The sequence below is a fragment of the Microplitis mediator genome, chromosome 11 (assembly GCF_029852145.1).
Source record: "Microplitis mediator isolate UGA2020A chromosome 11, iyMicMedi2.1, whole genome shotgun sequence".
In the NCBI taxonomy this organism is placed as follows: Eukaryota; Metazoa; Arthropoda; class Insecta; order Hymenoptera; family Braconidae; genus Microplitis; species Microplitis mediator.
This window is the reverse complement of record NC_079979.1, coordinates 14,723,917-14,738,170: the sequence shown is the minus strand read 5'-3', so window position 1 is coordinate 14,738,170 and position 14,254 is coordinate 14,723,917. Positions and strand designations below refer to the sequence as shown.

At 26.4% G+C, this 14,254-nt stretch overlaps 2 protein-coding genes and 1 long non-coding RNA gene across 3 annotated transcripts in view; 2 read left to right on the top strand and 1 right to left on the bottom strand.

Moving 5' to 3' along the window:
• Positions 1–2,037: 2,037 nt before the first annotated feature.
• LOC130678021 (uncharacterized) lies at positions 2,038–9,288 on the bottom strand. Its single transcript, XM_057484994.1, has 6 exons — positions 7,168–9,288; positions 6,973–7,083; positions 6,435–6,665; positions 2,726–4,653; positions 2,494–2,608; positions 2,038–2,431 (listed from the first exon to the last, which is right to left on the bottom strand). The coding sequence occupies exons 1-6, from the start codon at positions 7,246–7,248 to the stop codon at positions 2,174–2,176; spliced, it is 2,724 nt and encodes a 907-aa protein (XP_057340977.1). The 5' UTR covers positions 7,249–9,288; the 3' UTR covers positions 2,038–2,173.
• LOC130678040 (uncharacterized) overlaps positions 7,931–14,254 on the top strand; it is a 181,556-nt gene continuing 175,232 nt past the window's right edge. The window contains exons 1-2 of the long non-coding RNA XR_008991744.1: positions 7,931–8,990; positions 9,065–9,100. This is a non-coding gene — a long non-coding RNA (uncharacterized LOC130678040). The remainder of the gene's footprint in view (positions 8,991–9,064; positions 9,101–14,254) is intronic.
• LOC130678037 (iron-sulfur cluster assembly scaffold protein IscU) lies at positions 9,560–10,733 on the top strand. Its single transcript, XM_057485025.1, has 4 exons — positions 9,560–9,782; positions 9,930–10,154; positions 10,241–10,319; positions 10,430–10,733. The coding sequence occupies exons 1-4, from the start codon at positions 9,693–9,695 to the stop codon at positions 10,528–10,530; spliced, it is 495 nt and encodes a 164-aa protein (XP_057341008.1). The 5' UTR covers positions 9,560–9,692; the 3' UTR covers positions 10,531–10,733.

The window sequence follows — 14,254 nt, the reverse complement described above, 5'->3', positions numbered from 1 at the left end:
ATACATAAATTTATATTAATATTTATATAAATATTTTAATATTGTCGAGTTGTCAAATGCATGCTGCTTTTAAATTATCTATTACACAAATCGTTAATTTAAGAAAATTTATTTATATATCTGCTTATAGTTTTATTATCAATAATTCTATATCATCAATAATTGAGAAATAATTGTTTTTAAATTAATTTTATTGTTTATGAATTGATAATCCAACTATAGGTAAACTGTAAAAAAAAAAAAATATAAATACAATGTAATTGTTTTTATATTTTATGAATGAAAAATTTAATTTTTAATACCAACGTTTTATTATTTAAACGTTGATATTTTAATGTGTAATTTCATTAAAAAAATTCTCAACGATAATTAAAAAGTCTTATGGCTGTGATATAAATTTTATAAAAAGTAAGATAAATATTTCAATTATTAATTTATTATAGCGAAGAATTTAATTAATTTTTTAATCATAAATTATTTGTTAAGATTAAAAGTAAAACTCAATAATTGGAATATTTATTTTACCTTTAACGAAAAAAAAAAGAACTTTTTTTTTTCTTTCATAACTGTCGATACTTAAAAAAAAAAAAATATTGCAATAAGCAATATTTTATATTATAAAAATAATTTTTTTTCTTTCTCTTTGAAAATTATAATTTTTTTTTTTAATTTAATTATTATGTATAATCAAATTTTTTTTTTTATAATTTCATTTTTCTCCGTTTATTTCTTTTGTTAATTATTAATGTTAAAAAAAGTTTTTAGTTTTATATTATTAATAATAAGCAATGAATTATTTCAAAACTGCGATAACAACAATCAGCAATACTTCAGAATAAAACAGAATACAGGCTTGCAGGGTAAGTTTGTCATGACGTTGAGAAATGCAAATTGTATTATTATAAATGTAAAAAAAAATTTACTCAATGCAAAAGAAAAATAAACGTTTAGTTAATAAGCCGCTGAAAAATATCGCATTTAATAAAAAAAAAATTTTAATTATCAATTATAAATTAAATTAAAGAAAAAAAAATTTTTTCATAAAAATTATTATTTTATAACTGCGACAAAAAATAATATAAATATATGAGCGATATTTCTAATCTATTTTTATCAATTATAAAGCGTATGAAAAAAAAAAATTTGATCACTTTTATTATTAATAATTAATTGATTTTTTAATATACAAAATTACCGTAAATTTTATTCCATTTAAAAGATGAAATTTTACTTTTTTATATATTTAAATTTTATTATTTTAACTTTTTTTTTATTTATAAAAAAAAAATTATAAGAATATTATAAATGCGATAGAGTGATTGGAAAATGACAAAAAAATTTAACTTGTTATCGTTCAATTTGCATTTGAAAAAAAGAAAAAAAAATAGATCGATAAATTTTTGTTTCATAATTAATGATATAATTAAACAAAGAATTGTAATACAGATTGTATTTATTTAAAAGACGAGCATCCTGTTTCGGTAGGTATTTTAAAAAGGGAAACATGTCAGCATAGTCATTACTCTTGCGATAAATCCATTAAGACTGTGATAAAATGTAATTATAAAAAAAAAAAAAATAGATGATTTAAGGTAAGTGTCATAATAAACGAGAGATTAAATATAAATTATTATTTATACATATATGAATATTTAAAAAAAATTTATGTCTTGATGTTATAAATTTGTCTGATATTTTTTAAATTGTTATTTATTATTATGTAAACCGCATAGACATTTAAATAATTCATATTTGAATTTTCTGTCAATGATTTTTTATTTTTTTAATCATTCCTTGTATCAAGGCGACTGTTATATATTTAATATTTAAAATATTTTTATGTCAAAGAGAATAAAACTAAAAATCAATAGTCAAAATGTACATACTGTACTTTTTTTGTAATCAATAATTTAACAATCAAGTACTGGATTTAAAAAAATTCTCAATGATTAGGAATTTTGAAAATAAAACAAATTGTTTTATAAATATTTTTTGTTATTTATATATTGCTATTAATAAAATTTAACAAATACATATTTTAATTTAATAAGTAGAGAGTATTTTATTTTATTATTTGGCACAAAAATTGTATCTAAAAATTTTAAATAATTAAATTTTAAAAATTTCATATTATATACATTAAAAAAAGTTTTTTTTCTTTTACTTTTATTTTTTATGGATGAAGAAAACATTTTGTTGATTTTTTTTGTAAAAGACAATTAACGTGATAAGCATGACCACATGGAAATATTGATATCCCATTATTTCCTAATAAAACTGGGGTTTGTAATGAAAGAGTACAGGAAGAACATATTGATGATTTTGTCTTGAATTTAATTCCCCAATGATGGACTCCACTTCCAAATAAATTTTTTTTAATTATTTCTTTTTCGATATCTTTTTCCAATGATTCTTTAAGCATTTTCTGTACCTGAAAAACAATTTATTTTATTTATAATTATTGTAAAAATAATCATTAAAAAAAAAACTTACTTCTGATGAACAAATCGAATTATAATCATTATTTAATTTATTCCCATCAAATTCAACTGTATGATCAAGTCCATGTTGATCTAATAATTTTGTAAATATAAGTGACTGATAAATACTGAAAAATTAAAAAAAAAATTAATTTTTAAATGTAAGAAAAAAAAAATTTTAAATAAATTGATTCATTGAATTTTTTAAAAATACAATAAATATTTAAATGAAATGAAGTAATTACTTTTCTTTTAATTTAACATGAGGTAATAATTTTTCCAAATTTTTAAGAAATTTAAATGCCGTGTCAATATTTTTTTTCTTTATAATAAGACGAGCTATTTCACTCCAATCAAGTACATCAAATTGCTCATTATCGTTACTAATTAAAGCTTTATATTTTCGTTTGCACACCAAACAAATACCTTTCTCCATAAATTTATAACTTTCAGCGGCATAATTCCATAGCTCTTTGTCGTCATCCAGAAGTATGAATAAATTGGCAATAATTTTATTGTCTCTAGTTTGAAGGCACAATGGAATAATATCACATTCAAATTTATTATCTATTTGAATTTGAAAATACTCGTGCCACATGTACGGTATTTTACAACATATATTTATTGCATTGCTTTTATTTACTTTAACTAATAATTTAAGTAAATTTATTCCTACTTCAATAAACTTTGGTTCCATAGCGTGGTAATTATTTTTCAAAAAATTTTTCTCACAAATACAATCAGCACTTGAATTTAAATCAATAAATGCCCGAGTAATTTCATCAATCACAAAATTATTTTCAAAATATAAATCAATCATCACATTTTCTAATAACACATTAAAATAATGACGTTCAACAGATCGTATTATTTCATAAATAAATTGTTTTAATTCAATTTGTTTATATTTATTTTTAATATCCATAATATTTTTAATTATATCATTAATTATTTTATCAGTGTCTTCATTAAGACAATTTTTCAATGAATTTATCAACTCATAAATCGGTTCTACATCACTTTGAATATTTTTAAACTCATTTTTAAATTGAGATTCCAAATCACCATCATTACTTTTATTCGTTGAATCATTTATTTTAAAATAATTATTTTTAATATCACCATTGCTACCATTAATTGTCATGCTTTTAAATTCATTTGTTAAAATAATTTCATCTGATTCATTATCAACTTTCTGTTTTATTTCACTTTTATTTTTATCATTAATTTCTAAAAAATAATTATTATACTCATCATTATTAAATAAACCGTGGCCTGAATTAACAACAACAATTCCCGAATGTAATCTCTGTGGTGTAAAATTCGATTGTATTGATGCGATTATCGGAAGTAAAACATTATTTATATCTGCGTCATTTGTTAAATCATTACGATACAATTTACATAATTGTAAACAATCATCAAATAATTTATGATCATAAAATTTTAAAATTAAATAATCACTTGTCGACAATAATAAATAATGAAAGGTACCTAGTGTCGTCATAATATAAATTTTATCATCAATCACATTAATCATAAATATATTATTAAATTCAGTCGATATAATTGTTGTATTTATTGGATCTATTATAAATATATTATTAGTAGTATAAGAGAGCAAGTATTTATTATTTATAACTTGTAAACGTGAAAAATTAATTGTTTGAGTATTTTTTGAGCTGTCGTTATCACAATAACTGGATTTTATAGATGATGATTTGAATATTTTAGCGGGTGGTTTAAGTGCTTCTTTAAATTGATGAGTCTTTACAACTGTACCGCTTACATTGACTTCCCAAAGACGGCAACCAGGTCTCGTACAATAAACTATTAAATTATCATCAACTGGCTGATCATTTAAACCCATCATTGTCAGACCTATTGATTTTTGAACTTTTTCCGAGGCATCGGTTGCCATTGAGCTCGATGACGACGATGATGATAATGATAGTGATGATTTAACTTGCTCATGATTTTTAAAAAAACACCCACCATACTCGCCGTCACGTGCTTTGTTACCGATTTGTTTGAATTGTTCATGAGACGTGTCACAAATGTAACACCGAGTGAGTGTTGATACCAGTAAGTAGTGAGAGGAATAATCCATTTGTACAACTGATGAGTCTAAATGCATTAATGCACACGATGGTGCTTGAAACATTCCATTTACCTAAATAAATTAAAAAAAAAAATTTTAATTTTGAGAAACTCATGTGGAAAAATTCCGTTCCGAAAAGATTCCAAAAAAGTTCGACATGTGGAACTTTTAAACCTGATACAGATTAGAACTTTGAGTGAAGCTTTTTTTGAACTTTTATAATTTTAATAGTAAAAATCCTAGTAACACGTGTTTGAACAAGATTCTGGAGTAAGTATCTTGAGCAAGACCCCTAGCTGTTAGTGTCTTTCCCAAGATCGTGTATCAAGAAACCTATGTCAAGATTTGTAGATATCTTGCTCATGGTACCGTACGCAAGAATATTAAAGATAGCTTGAACACGGTGCAATGAAACAGTGTCTGACGCATTTCTTGCACCAGTAACTTATAGAAGGTACTTACGCATGACTTGCTCGACTATAGTCTTCCTCCAGAATTGAGTTATAATCTGGCACGAATTTCTTGTGTAAGGCTTGCACTAGACTTGCAATTTAAATCTGGTCAAAAGTATCTGCAGCAAGATACATACGTAGAAAAAGACACTAGCACCTATCAATCTTGAGAGCAGACTTGCTCAAGAATTTAAAAAGATTGTTACATGGGAACAGAAGTTTATTTAGGACTTTGTATGAGCGAATATCGAGTAAAAAAAATTAAGTTTTTGAAACATATTTCTCAGAACATAATTTTACTACATTTTACCCTCGTTCCGAAAAAGTTTCCATTAGAAACCAATAGTCTCATAAGAATAAAAAAAAAACGTTCATAAAAAGTTCCAAATTATAGGTTTTTGAGCTTTTTTGGAACGAGGGTAAAATGTAGTAAAAATATGTTTTCTCACCTCCGGGCGGAAAGCGTCAACTTTCGTCCCGCTGTGCAAAACGAAGTTGCCGTTTTCCGCCTCCGTCGAGGAGAAAAATAGTATACACTCCTCGGGAAGTAAATAAGAAAGCCTCAGATCACATGTTTGTTGACCTCGGCTTCGCCTCGGCCAACAATTACATGTGATCTGAGACATTTCTTACTTTACTTCCCTCGATGTGTAATATACTATTTAAAAACTTTCTTCTTTGACTCGGAATTCCTCAACATAAAGTACTAGAAATTTTTTTTTTTTACTATCAAAATTACAAAAGTTAAAAAAAAGTATGATATTGAAGTATGTGTGAATGTAGCAGACATCAGACAAATTTGAAATTATTAATAAATAGAATAAATAATTATTTTTAATAAAATTATAATTTTAATAAATAATTATAATTAATAAAATTAAATTTAAAAAAAATGCGCATTTAAAAATGAATAAGTGCATTTTTATAAATATTATTTTTAAAATTATTTACTCTATTTATTTATATTTTTAATTTTGTCTGATGTCTGCTACATTCACTCTCATTACTGAAGTTAGCCGACGTCTAATAATTTTTAGATTTTTTAAAAAACAAAAAATAATAAAAAAAATATATTTTAAAAAATTGCACCTATAATTTTTTTTATTTTCTCCACATGCATATTTTTTTTTTTTTTTTTTTTTTTTTTGTAATTGACTCGTTGAAAAAATATAAATCGGAAAATTGCTAATTGTCTGTTAACTTCAGGATCAAAAAAATTCCACTCAAAGTTCTGATTTGTCTCAAGTTTAGAAGCTCTATATTTCGAACTTTTTTGGAATTAATTTTTTTTACACAGGAATCGCTTGAGTAATTACTAAATCAATATTTTTTCTGCATGCAGAAAATTATATATTGAAAGTACATCAAGTGTACTTTAATTATTTGAATAAAGTAACTTACAGTAAAAATTGATAATACAACAGTAGATACTTTTCCATTATTATCACCGACATAAATTTCTGAACTTTTTTCATTCCAACATAAACAAGTTATTACTGTATCACGTCCATTTGATATTATTGATAATAATTTAACTGGTTTAATATTAATAACACAAATACTACCACGTTTTGTTGACAATGCTAGTGTTTTTTCATCAGGTGATATCAGGACATGAGTAACTGGCCCTTCCTTTTATTGAAAAAAAAATAATAAATAAGAAAATTCATATAAGTGTGAATGTAGCAGACATCAGACAAATTTAAAATTATTAATGAATCGAGTAAATAATTAATAAAATAAAATTTTTAAAAAATGCGCATTTAGAAAATTTTAAAACCAATAAGTGCATTTTTTATAAATATTATTTTTTCAATTATTCACTCTATTTATTTATAATTTTAAATTTGTCTGATGTCTGCTACATTCATACTCATAAAATCATTAAAATAATTATTAATTAAATGAATTATTTATCTATAGACGTGTAATTACTTACTGATTGAGGTATTAATTGTTGAAAAGTACATGGCTCACGTGTAAATAAATAAATACTACCACTAGTTGATCCAAGTGCTACATAATTTGTTGATACATGGATACAAGTATACTTTAAAATATAAAATTCATTTAATTTATCAAGCATGATAATAAAAAGTATTATTATTGTTATTAATTATAATTATTTAGTTACCTTTATTCTTTGTGTTGCTACAATAGGTTTTAATAATAATGAGTTAATATCTTCATACTCAGATAAAATTAATTTATTCATTATTTAAATTAAAAATACAATAACAAATAATAAATATTGACTATTATTATTAAGTTAAATAGATTTAACTGAGTAAACAATAGTCATTTTATTAAACAGTAGTTTTTTGTTTAATTTATATGTAAATAAAATAATCAGCTGACATTTTGACATTTGATCCTCGGTAATGCAGAGTTTTTGTTATCTCGGTTTTGTATATTAGCGCGTGCACGGAGTTTGAAAAATTAGCGCTTTGGGGAAAAAAAATGGCGAGAGGTTTCTATTAGAAATATCCAAGGCAGCTAGAATGCTGTTTCGTGATGGTGATCACTGATCAGTAAATTTTCATAAGTAAACAGGTGACAAATAAACGTGCAGATGTATTTTTTAATGAACATATCCTAGATTTGTTCAATAAGTGTCAAATGTTAAGTCTATTGGAGATTGTTGATGACATGTTGGTATTTTGAATAAGAATTTTATAGTATAACTTTTTTTAAAATAAATTTTTCGATACTCGCATAGTTTCCGGGATATTAAATTTATGAGATTAATATATTGAATTAATATTAAAATTTTCCGGGTTTTAAAGATTTTTTGATTCTTTGGTAAGAAATATTTAGACACATAAATTTATATGCGTAAAAATCAACACTCTCTTTATATTTCTTTATAAAAAATAAAATTTCAATGTGTAGTCTGAAGGCAAAGCTCCCAATAAAAGAAAAACAATTAATTCAATCGAAATTTTTTAAATAAAAATAATTTAAATTGTCAACTCTCCGGGTAGTTATTAATTAGTAATTAACTTCAGTATCATATGAATTACTTACAATCAGTTTAATTTTTACCTATTTTTTGAAACAATAAATTAAAATAAATTGAACGGCTTATAAAAATTAATGTAGTTAAAGTACGCGGCAACCTAAGCGCTATGTGTCACTTCCTAACGTTTGCTCAGCTTTTAGTTTTTTAGTAGCGAGAGCTGCAGACGAAGCGAAATATTACAGCCGGTAGACGTTAATTTGTTCTTCTGTTTATTTTTTTAAAAGTGTTTAAATAAAATACAATTAAATTAGTGTTGTTATTAAATTACATTTTTTAATATAGTCACGTAAATATTTAGTGTAAGTAATTAAGTGTAATTAAATAGTGTTATTGAAAGTGTCAGTGATTGAGTGTAGATAAATAGTGTAATTCAAAGTGAGTGTGAATGTAGCAAATATTAGACAATTTATAAATTTTAAACAAATGAATAAATTAATAAAAATAATGAAATTTAAAAATATGCGCGTACTGATTTTTCAATTATCTAAGGCGTAAATTAGCCGACCTCGATAGTAATTTTTGGATTTTTGAAAACCGATAAATTATAAAAAAAAAAACATATTTTAAAAAATTGCACTTATAGTTTTTTAAATTTTCTACATGTGCACATTGTTAGTTTTTTTTTTTTTAATTAAATTTTTGAAAAAAGAAAAAAGAAAAATTGTGAGCTGTCTGCTAATTTCAGGATCATATTTCATACTTGTAATTTAAAAATGTACTTCAAAGTGACAGTGATTTGAGTGTAAATAAATAGTGACGTTAAATAGTGTAATGAAAGGTGTCAGTGATTGAGTGTAGTGAAATAGTAAAACTAAAATAAGTGTCAGTGATCAAGTGTAATTAAATAATAAATTGTATGCCCTGTTGTCGGCAATGGATTCAATCTGTTTACTGAAGTCATCATTTCGTTGAATTTCATCTAATCATTCATCAAAGTACATATATCACTTAATATTTAGCCTTCAATAAACTTTTAAATATTTTATATTCTAATAGATTTTTTTTTCAGCTCAGATTCCAGCCTAGACATAGAACTTGCCGCTTGGTGAGTCATTTTTTATAATTTTTACATTTAAAAATTATTTTTACAAATATCACATTGTACAAATTAATTTTTTATCACATTGATGATTATTAACAATCAGGTATTTATTTAAAATTCATTTTTTTCATGATACTGAAGTTAGTCGATGTCTAATAACTATTGGATTTTTTTAAAAATGATAAATTATGAAGAAAACATATTTCAATCAATTGCACTTATCATTTTTTTATTTTTCTACACGTGCATATTTTTAGTTTCTTTTTTATGTAATTGATTTGTTGAAAAAAAAAATCTAAAGATTGTTAATTGTCTGCTAACTTCAGGATCATTTTTTTGTTCAATTCATTTATTTAAAGAACTTTGGATAAAATTGGCGCCAAGATTGGCAGCCATTTTGTTTTTCGCTGCCGGTTGTTTCTATATGCGTAGTAGAAAAACAAATGCGTTGTATGATAAAGTACGACGTACGACCTACAGCTCTATCTACTCATTTCACGATCCCAAATCTCAAGTTATCAGTGAGTGAATTGTAACCCGAACAAGTGATAAATATTTTTATTTCGACAAGTTAAAATATTATAATAAATAAATAATGGCTTTGTGGCGAGTGTTGCCACCAAAGCTCATTGAATCATCAAAATTATTATCTCATAGTGTTCCTTGTGTTTTTTATCATCCAAATGTAAGTATATAAATAAATAGTTAGCTAAATTCATCAATAAAATTGACGTTTCTCAATCTAATGTAATATCTTGCCATTAGATATATAGCCATAATAAAAAAAAATATCATAAAATTAAATAAATTACACAATTTACTTTAATGACAGGTAATTGATCACTATGAGAATCCAAGAAATGTTGGATCTTTGGACAAAAATGATCAGCATGTCGGTACTGGTCTCGTTGGTGCACCAGCATGTGGAGATGTTATGAAATTACAAATAAAAGTTGATGGCAATGGTAAAATAATTGACGCTAAATTTAAAACATTTGGCTGTGGATCTGCTATTGCATCAAGTTCACTTGCTACTGAATGGGTTAAAGGAAAAACTGTAAATAATAAAAATTATTATTATTATGATTGTATTTTATAGGCTACTTCTATAATTATTTTAAGAATTATCTTGATGATCTTTAGGTTGATCAAGCTCTGGAGTTGAAAAATACAGATATTGCTAAGGAACTTTGTCTTCCGCCGGTCAAGCTGCACTGTTCGAGTAAGTTAATTTATTTAATTACGTCAATTATCAAGTAACTATAGACATTAACAAACATATTAATATTGATATTTTATTTATCGATTATGACAACATTTTATTTATTCAAGTGCTTGCTGAAGACGCAATAAAAGCAGCGTTATCTGACTACAGAATTAAACAACAAGATAAAGAAAAAAACAACACTGAAGCTAAGTCACAAACTATTTAAGTAATAATATGTTGTGACAATTAGTAATTTCATAATGTATCAAAAATAATGAGTGAGTAATTGTATTAATAAATATAATTTAGCTACTGAGTCTTTTCTGACTTTATTTTTAGTTAAGAGACAATTATCAAAAGAATTATTATGTCAGAATATTTAAGTATGATGGAGTTTTTTTTATATCAATAAATATGTTTGTAGATATTTATGTCTGGTTATTTTGTTTTATTAATCCTTGTTAGTTTTATTTTTTCAAGGTTTTTTGGTCATTTATAGTCATCATGTGATTAATTGATTTCACTTTTTATTTTGATGTTAATAGTTTTAAATTATTCTTAGAGAGGAAATAATATTTTTTCATGATACCAGCATCGAAACTTAAAGTTTCAGTGTCTCTACAGCCAGTCAAAACAAGCTAATTTCAAGTCGATGCTACAAACAACTACTAGCGAATTCGTAATTCACAAATACCTTCATACGGTGGGCAGAAACATGCGTGTTTCTTTCCTTGGGAAGAAACACAATTGTTTCTGCCCGGTGTTGGTTATATTTAATATTCATTTGCAGCCTTATTACTCTAATTTGTTTGCTTGTCACCCCAGTTCACTCATTTCATTTTTTAAGTGATAGTTTTAATTAACCCAATAAAATTACTAAAAAATGAGTGAAAATAATATTTCTCATTCTCTAACAGTTCACTGTATCATCAGTTTGAAATTAACTTGTTTCATACAGGCTGCTGACACTGAATCTTTAAGTTCCGATGCAGGTAATCATGAAAAATATGATGTGTGACTCAGGATAAAACACGGTTTTAGACTGCGGGTGATGTTAGCCAACTTCACCCTAGTCTGAAATCGTCTTGTTTCATCCCTTGTCACACAATATACTATTTAGATAGTATTACATTTTGAAAAATTCATTATTTCAATTACATATATTAAATAATCGTCGAGGTTTGACATTTTGGGGAAGTCTATAGATCCCATGCAATTCATGACCGTCGATTATTGTCAACTGTATTAAATTTCGCAAGTTTAAATATTTCTCATCACCTTACTCAGTTGCGCTCTTATTATACGAGTATGTGAAAGTGCAATTTCTTTTGGCAGATGTAGTTAGCGCTCAAAAAAATAAAACTATCTCACAGTTATGGGGAGCTCTCAGGTGGTTGGAATAAATTTATGGTGTAGGTAAAATAGGGTGTGCCGTCAACTGATCCCAACAATTTTATATCATGACAAGTGATCCCTACAAATTGGTCCCACCGACAATTGATCATCAATTGATTTTTATCAACAACTAATTTACATAGTTTAACTTTTTATATTTATAACCGGGAATTTTAATTACTAATGACATAGTAATTAAATAAAAATTAATTATTTTATGAAATTATCTGTGGGATCACTTGTCGGGGATCAATTTTCATGGAACCGTAAAATAGTAAGGGGCTTATAGACACCCTAAAGTAAAGGTTCAGTTAATTTTTGTTTTATTAATTAATTAGTGGAGTGTGAAGAGCAGGCCGATTAATTTGGATTCAGCAAAGTATTAGAGGAGTAGCTTCCGCTGAGTTCTCCAACTAACTGTTTTTTTCTGTGCACTTCTTCAACTACTCAGATAGTCAGGGTTACTTAGTAAAAGTTTCCGTCCAATACTGGCTGTAGATTTCGTACAATTTGATTTCCCAGTTTGATGAGAAAATTTCCCTTCAATTTGACGACAAATATACATCAGTTTCTGTCATTCAGTTTTCGGGCTACAATATGATTGCAACATATAGTGCAAATTGACAGAAAGTTGGCTGGAAAATTGATTTTTACTTCAAGTTTTGCTGGCATTTTGTCGTCTGATGTCGGCCGTAGATTTCGGGCAAGTTGAGTTTCCAAGTCGAGGACAATTTGCAGCCCAAAGTGGCTATCAGGGTATATATTAAAAAACTCAATACAGTACTGCATCTCAGGTTCCTTGTGCTGTCGATGTTCTTGAAATATTTATCAGAGATATTTCCATCCCAACAACTTCGAATTGATTTATAAAAAAAATTTATTAAATAAATTTTATTTGATTAAAGATAAAACTAAAAAAATTAATTTAAACTTTTAATTCTAACATAAATTTTTTAAAATTTAAAAAAAAAATTTTAACTCAAGCAATATTGTCAATTACATGTATCGTAAGTACGCGCCATTCAACTTTAAAATTAAAAATTTTTCATAAATTTAAACATAAAACAAATTTATTCTCTTATAATTCATTAGCTGTAGATTTAAATAAAATCTGAATTTCATTTTTCATAATTTGAAATGAAAAAAAAAAAAAAAAAGAAAAAAAATAGTCTTAACTCAATAATACACTTATTATTATTACTAATTTATTAATTTTATTACTAATTGGTATCATAATTTATTAAATGCTGTAACGAGTAAAATTGGGTTTAAATTAAAATTATTAATTAACGTTAAATATGAGCCAAATTAATTATTAATCAAAATCAGTTTAAATACCAGAAAATCGGAACTTAGACGAAACAGTAATTTGTTAGCAATTATAAATTACCACATTGACAGTTTCAAATAAACAGTTACCCTTTTTTGCTCGGTTTAGCTCGCCGGAGTCCAGGGTTGAAAAGGGGTCTTTGGAATATAGACAATTTTAAAATAAACAATAATCAAAACTTTTATTGAAACAAGAAACAAAACAAAACTTTTTTACATGAGCTTCGATGCTCTGTTCTACTACCTTTACAAAGATAACATAAATAAATAAAACGCGGGTTAATCATTTATAATCTTGGTTTACATAATTCTTTTAAACAAATTATCGTGGTTTACTATCATTTCAACAAATTATCACGGTTTACGCGGTCAAGTAACACACAAACACACACACACACACTTACACCCCAATATCAAATTTCGCGGACTGACATCGCGGATCTACCCTTTCCCGGGTGCCTGGGGGTGTCTAGTCGACTTCCCCTCTGGCCCTACACGCGTCACCCCCCATGAGGGTAAGCGGATGGTATCCGGCAAACCCTCACCTACTCGGCTCAAAATACCTACCACCCCTTGGCAGAAGGCCTCAGGGTGGGGACCCTCAACTCTCCATGCGAAATAAAAACTGCACTTACCTGGTCCGGTCGGACGCCTGGTAAAGAGAGTTTCCTGTAGTTGTCCGGGAATGGTCTTCTCTGACAACGTCTCTGGAGACTAGGCTGCCTCTATGGGCTTATATGCGCGGTTTTATTACCATATCTGTCCGCTGTAGGTATGGACGGGAATAAATTCCATCGCCCTCTATTGTTGTCAGCGAAAGTATACTGTTTGTAAAATTATTCTAAATCCAAAGTGATAAAGTCAAAGGAAATTGAGAAATAGTATATTGCATAGTTAGGATACTAAGATAGTCTTTATGTGGCGAGTGCAATGTTTTTAGTACGAGTCGTAAGGTTACATACACGGGCCGAAGGCGTAGTTTTAAATAATAGTGATAGTAACTAGGATAAGCACTAATTATCACAGCACAATACATCACAGGTGCCCTCCATACTGGTCCACTCGGTCGTTTCATTTTACCATCACAATGCATAAACAAAAATAAGTATATTTTCAATAGTAATAATTAATTTATCACTTACCTAAAAATTTTCATTTTTTTCACTTTACTATCAAGGTCATTCTCAGACAGTGCTCTTCAATTTTTCAAATAATCAATTACTTTT

Excerpts from the sequence above, each read along its gene's own strand:
- LOC130678021 (XM_057484994.1), bottom strand. The coding sequence starts at position 7,248 with ATGAATAAATTAATTTTATCTGAGTATGAAGATATTAACTCATTATTA. Across the intron at positions 7,084-7,167 it reads TAGCAACACAAAGAATAAAG|TATACTTGTATCCATGTATC; the intron begins GTAACTAAATAA and ends TATATTTTAAAG. Across the intron at positions 2,432-2,493 it reads ATTCGATTTGTTCATCAGAA|GTACAGAAAATGCTTAAAGA; the intron begins GTAAGTTTTTTT and ends ATTGTTTTTCAG.
- LOC130678037 (XM_057485025.1), top strand. The coding sequence starts at position 9,693 with ATGGCTTTGTGGCGAGTGTTGCCACCAAAGCTCATTGAATCATCAAAA. Across the intron at positions 10,155-10,240 it reads AATGGGTTAAAGGAAAAACT|GTTGATCAAGCTCTGGAGTT; the intron begins GTAAATAATAAA and ends GATGATCTTTAG. Across the intron at positions 10,320-10,429 it reads GGTCAAGCTGCACTGTTCGA|TGCTTGCTGAAGACGCAATA; the intron begins GTAAGTTAATTT and ends TATTTATTCAAG.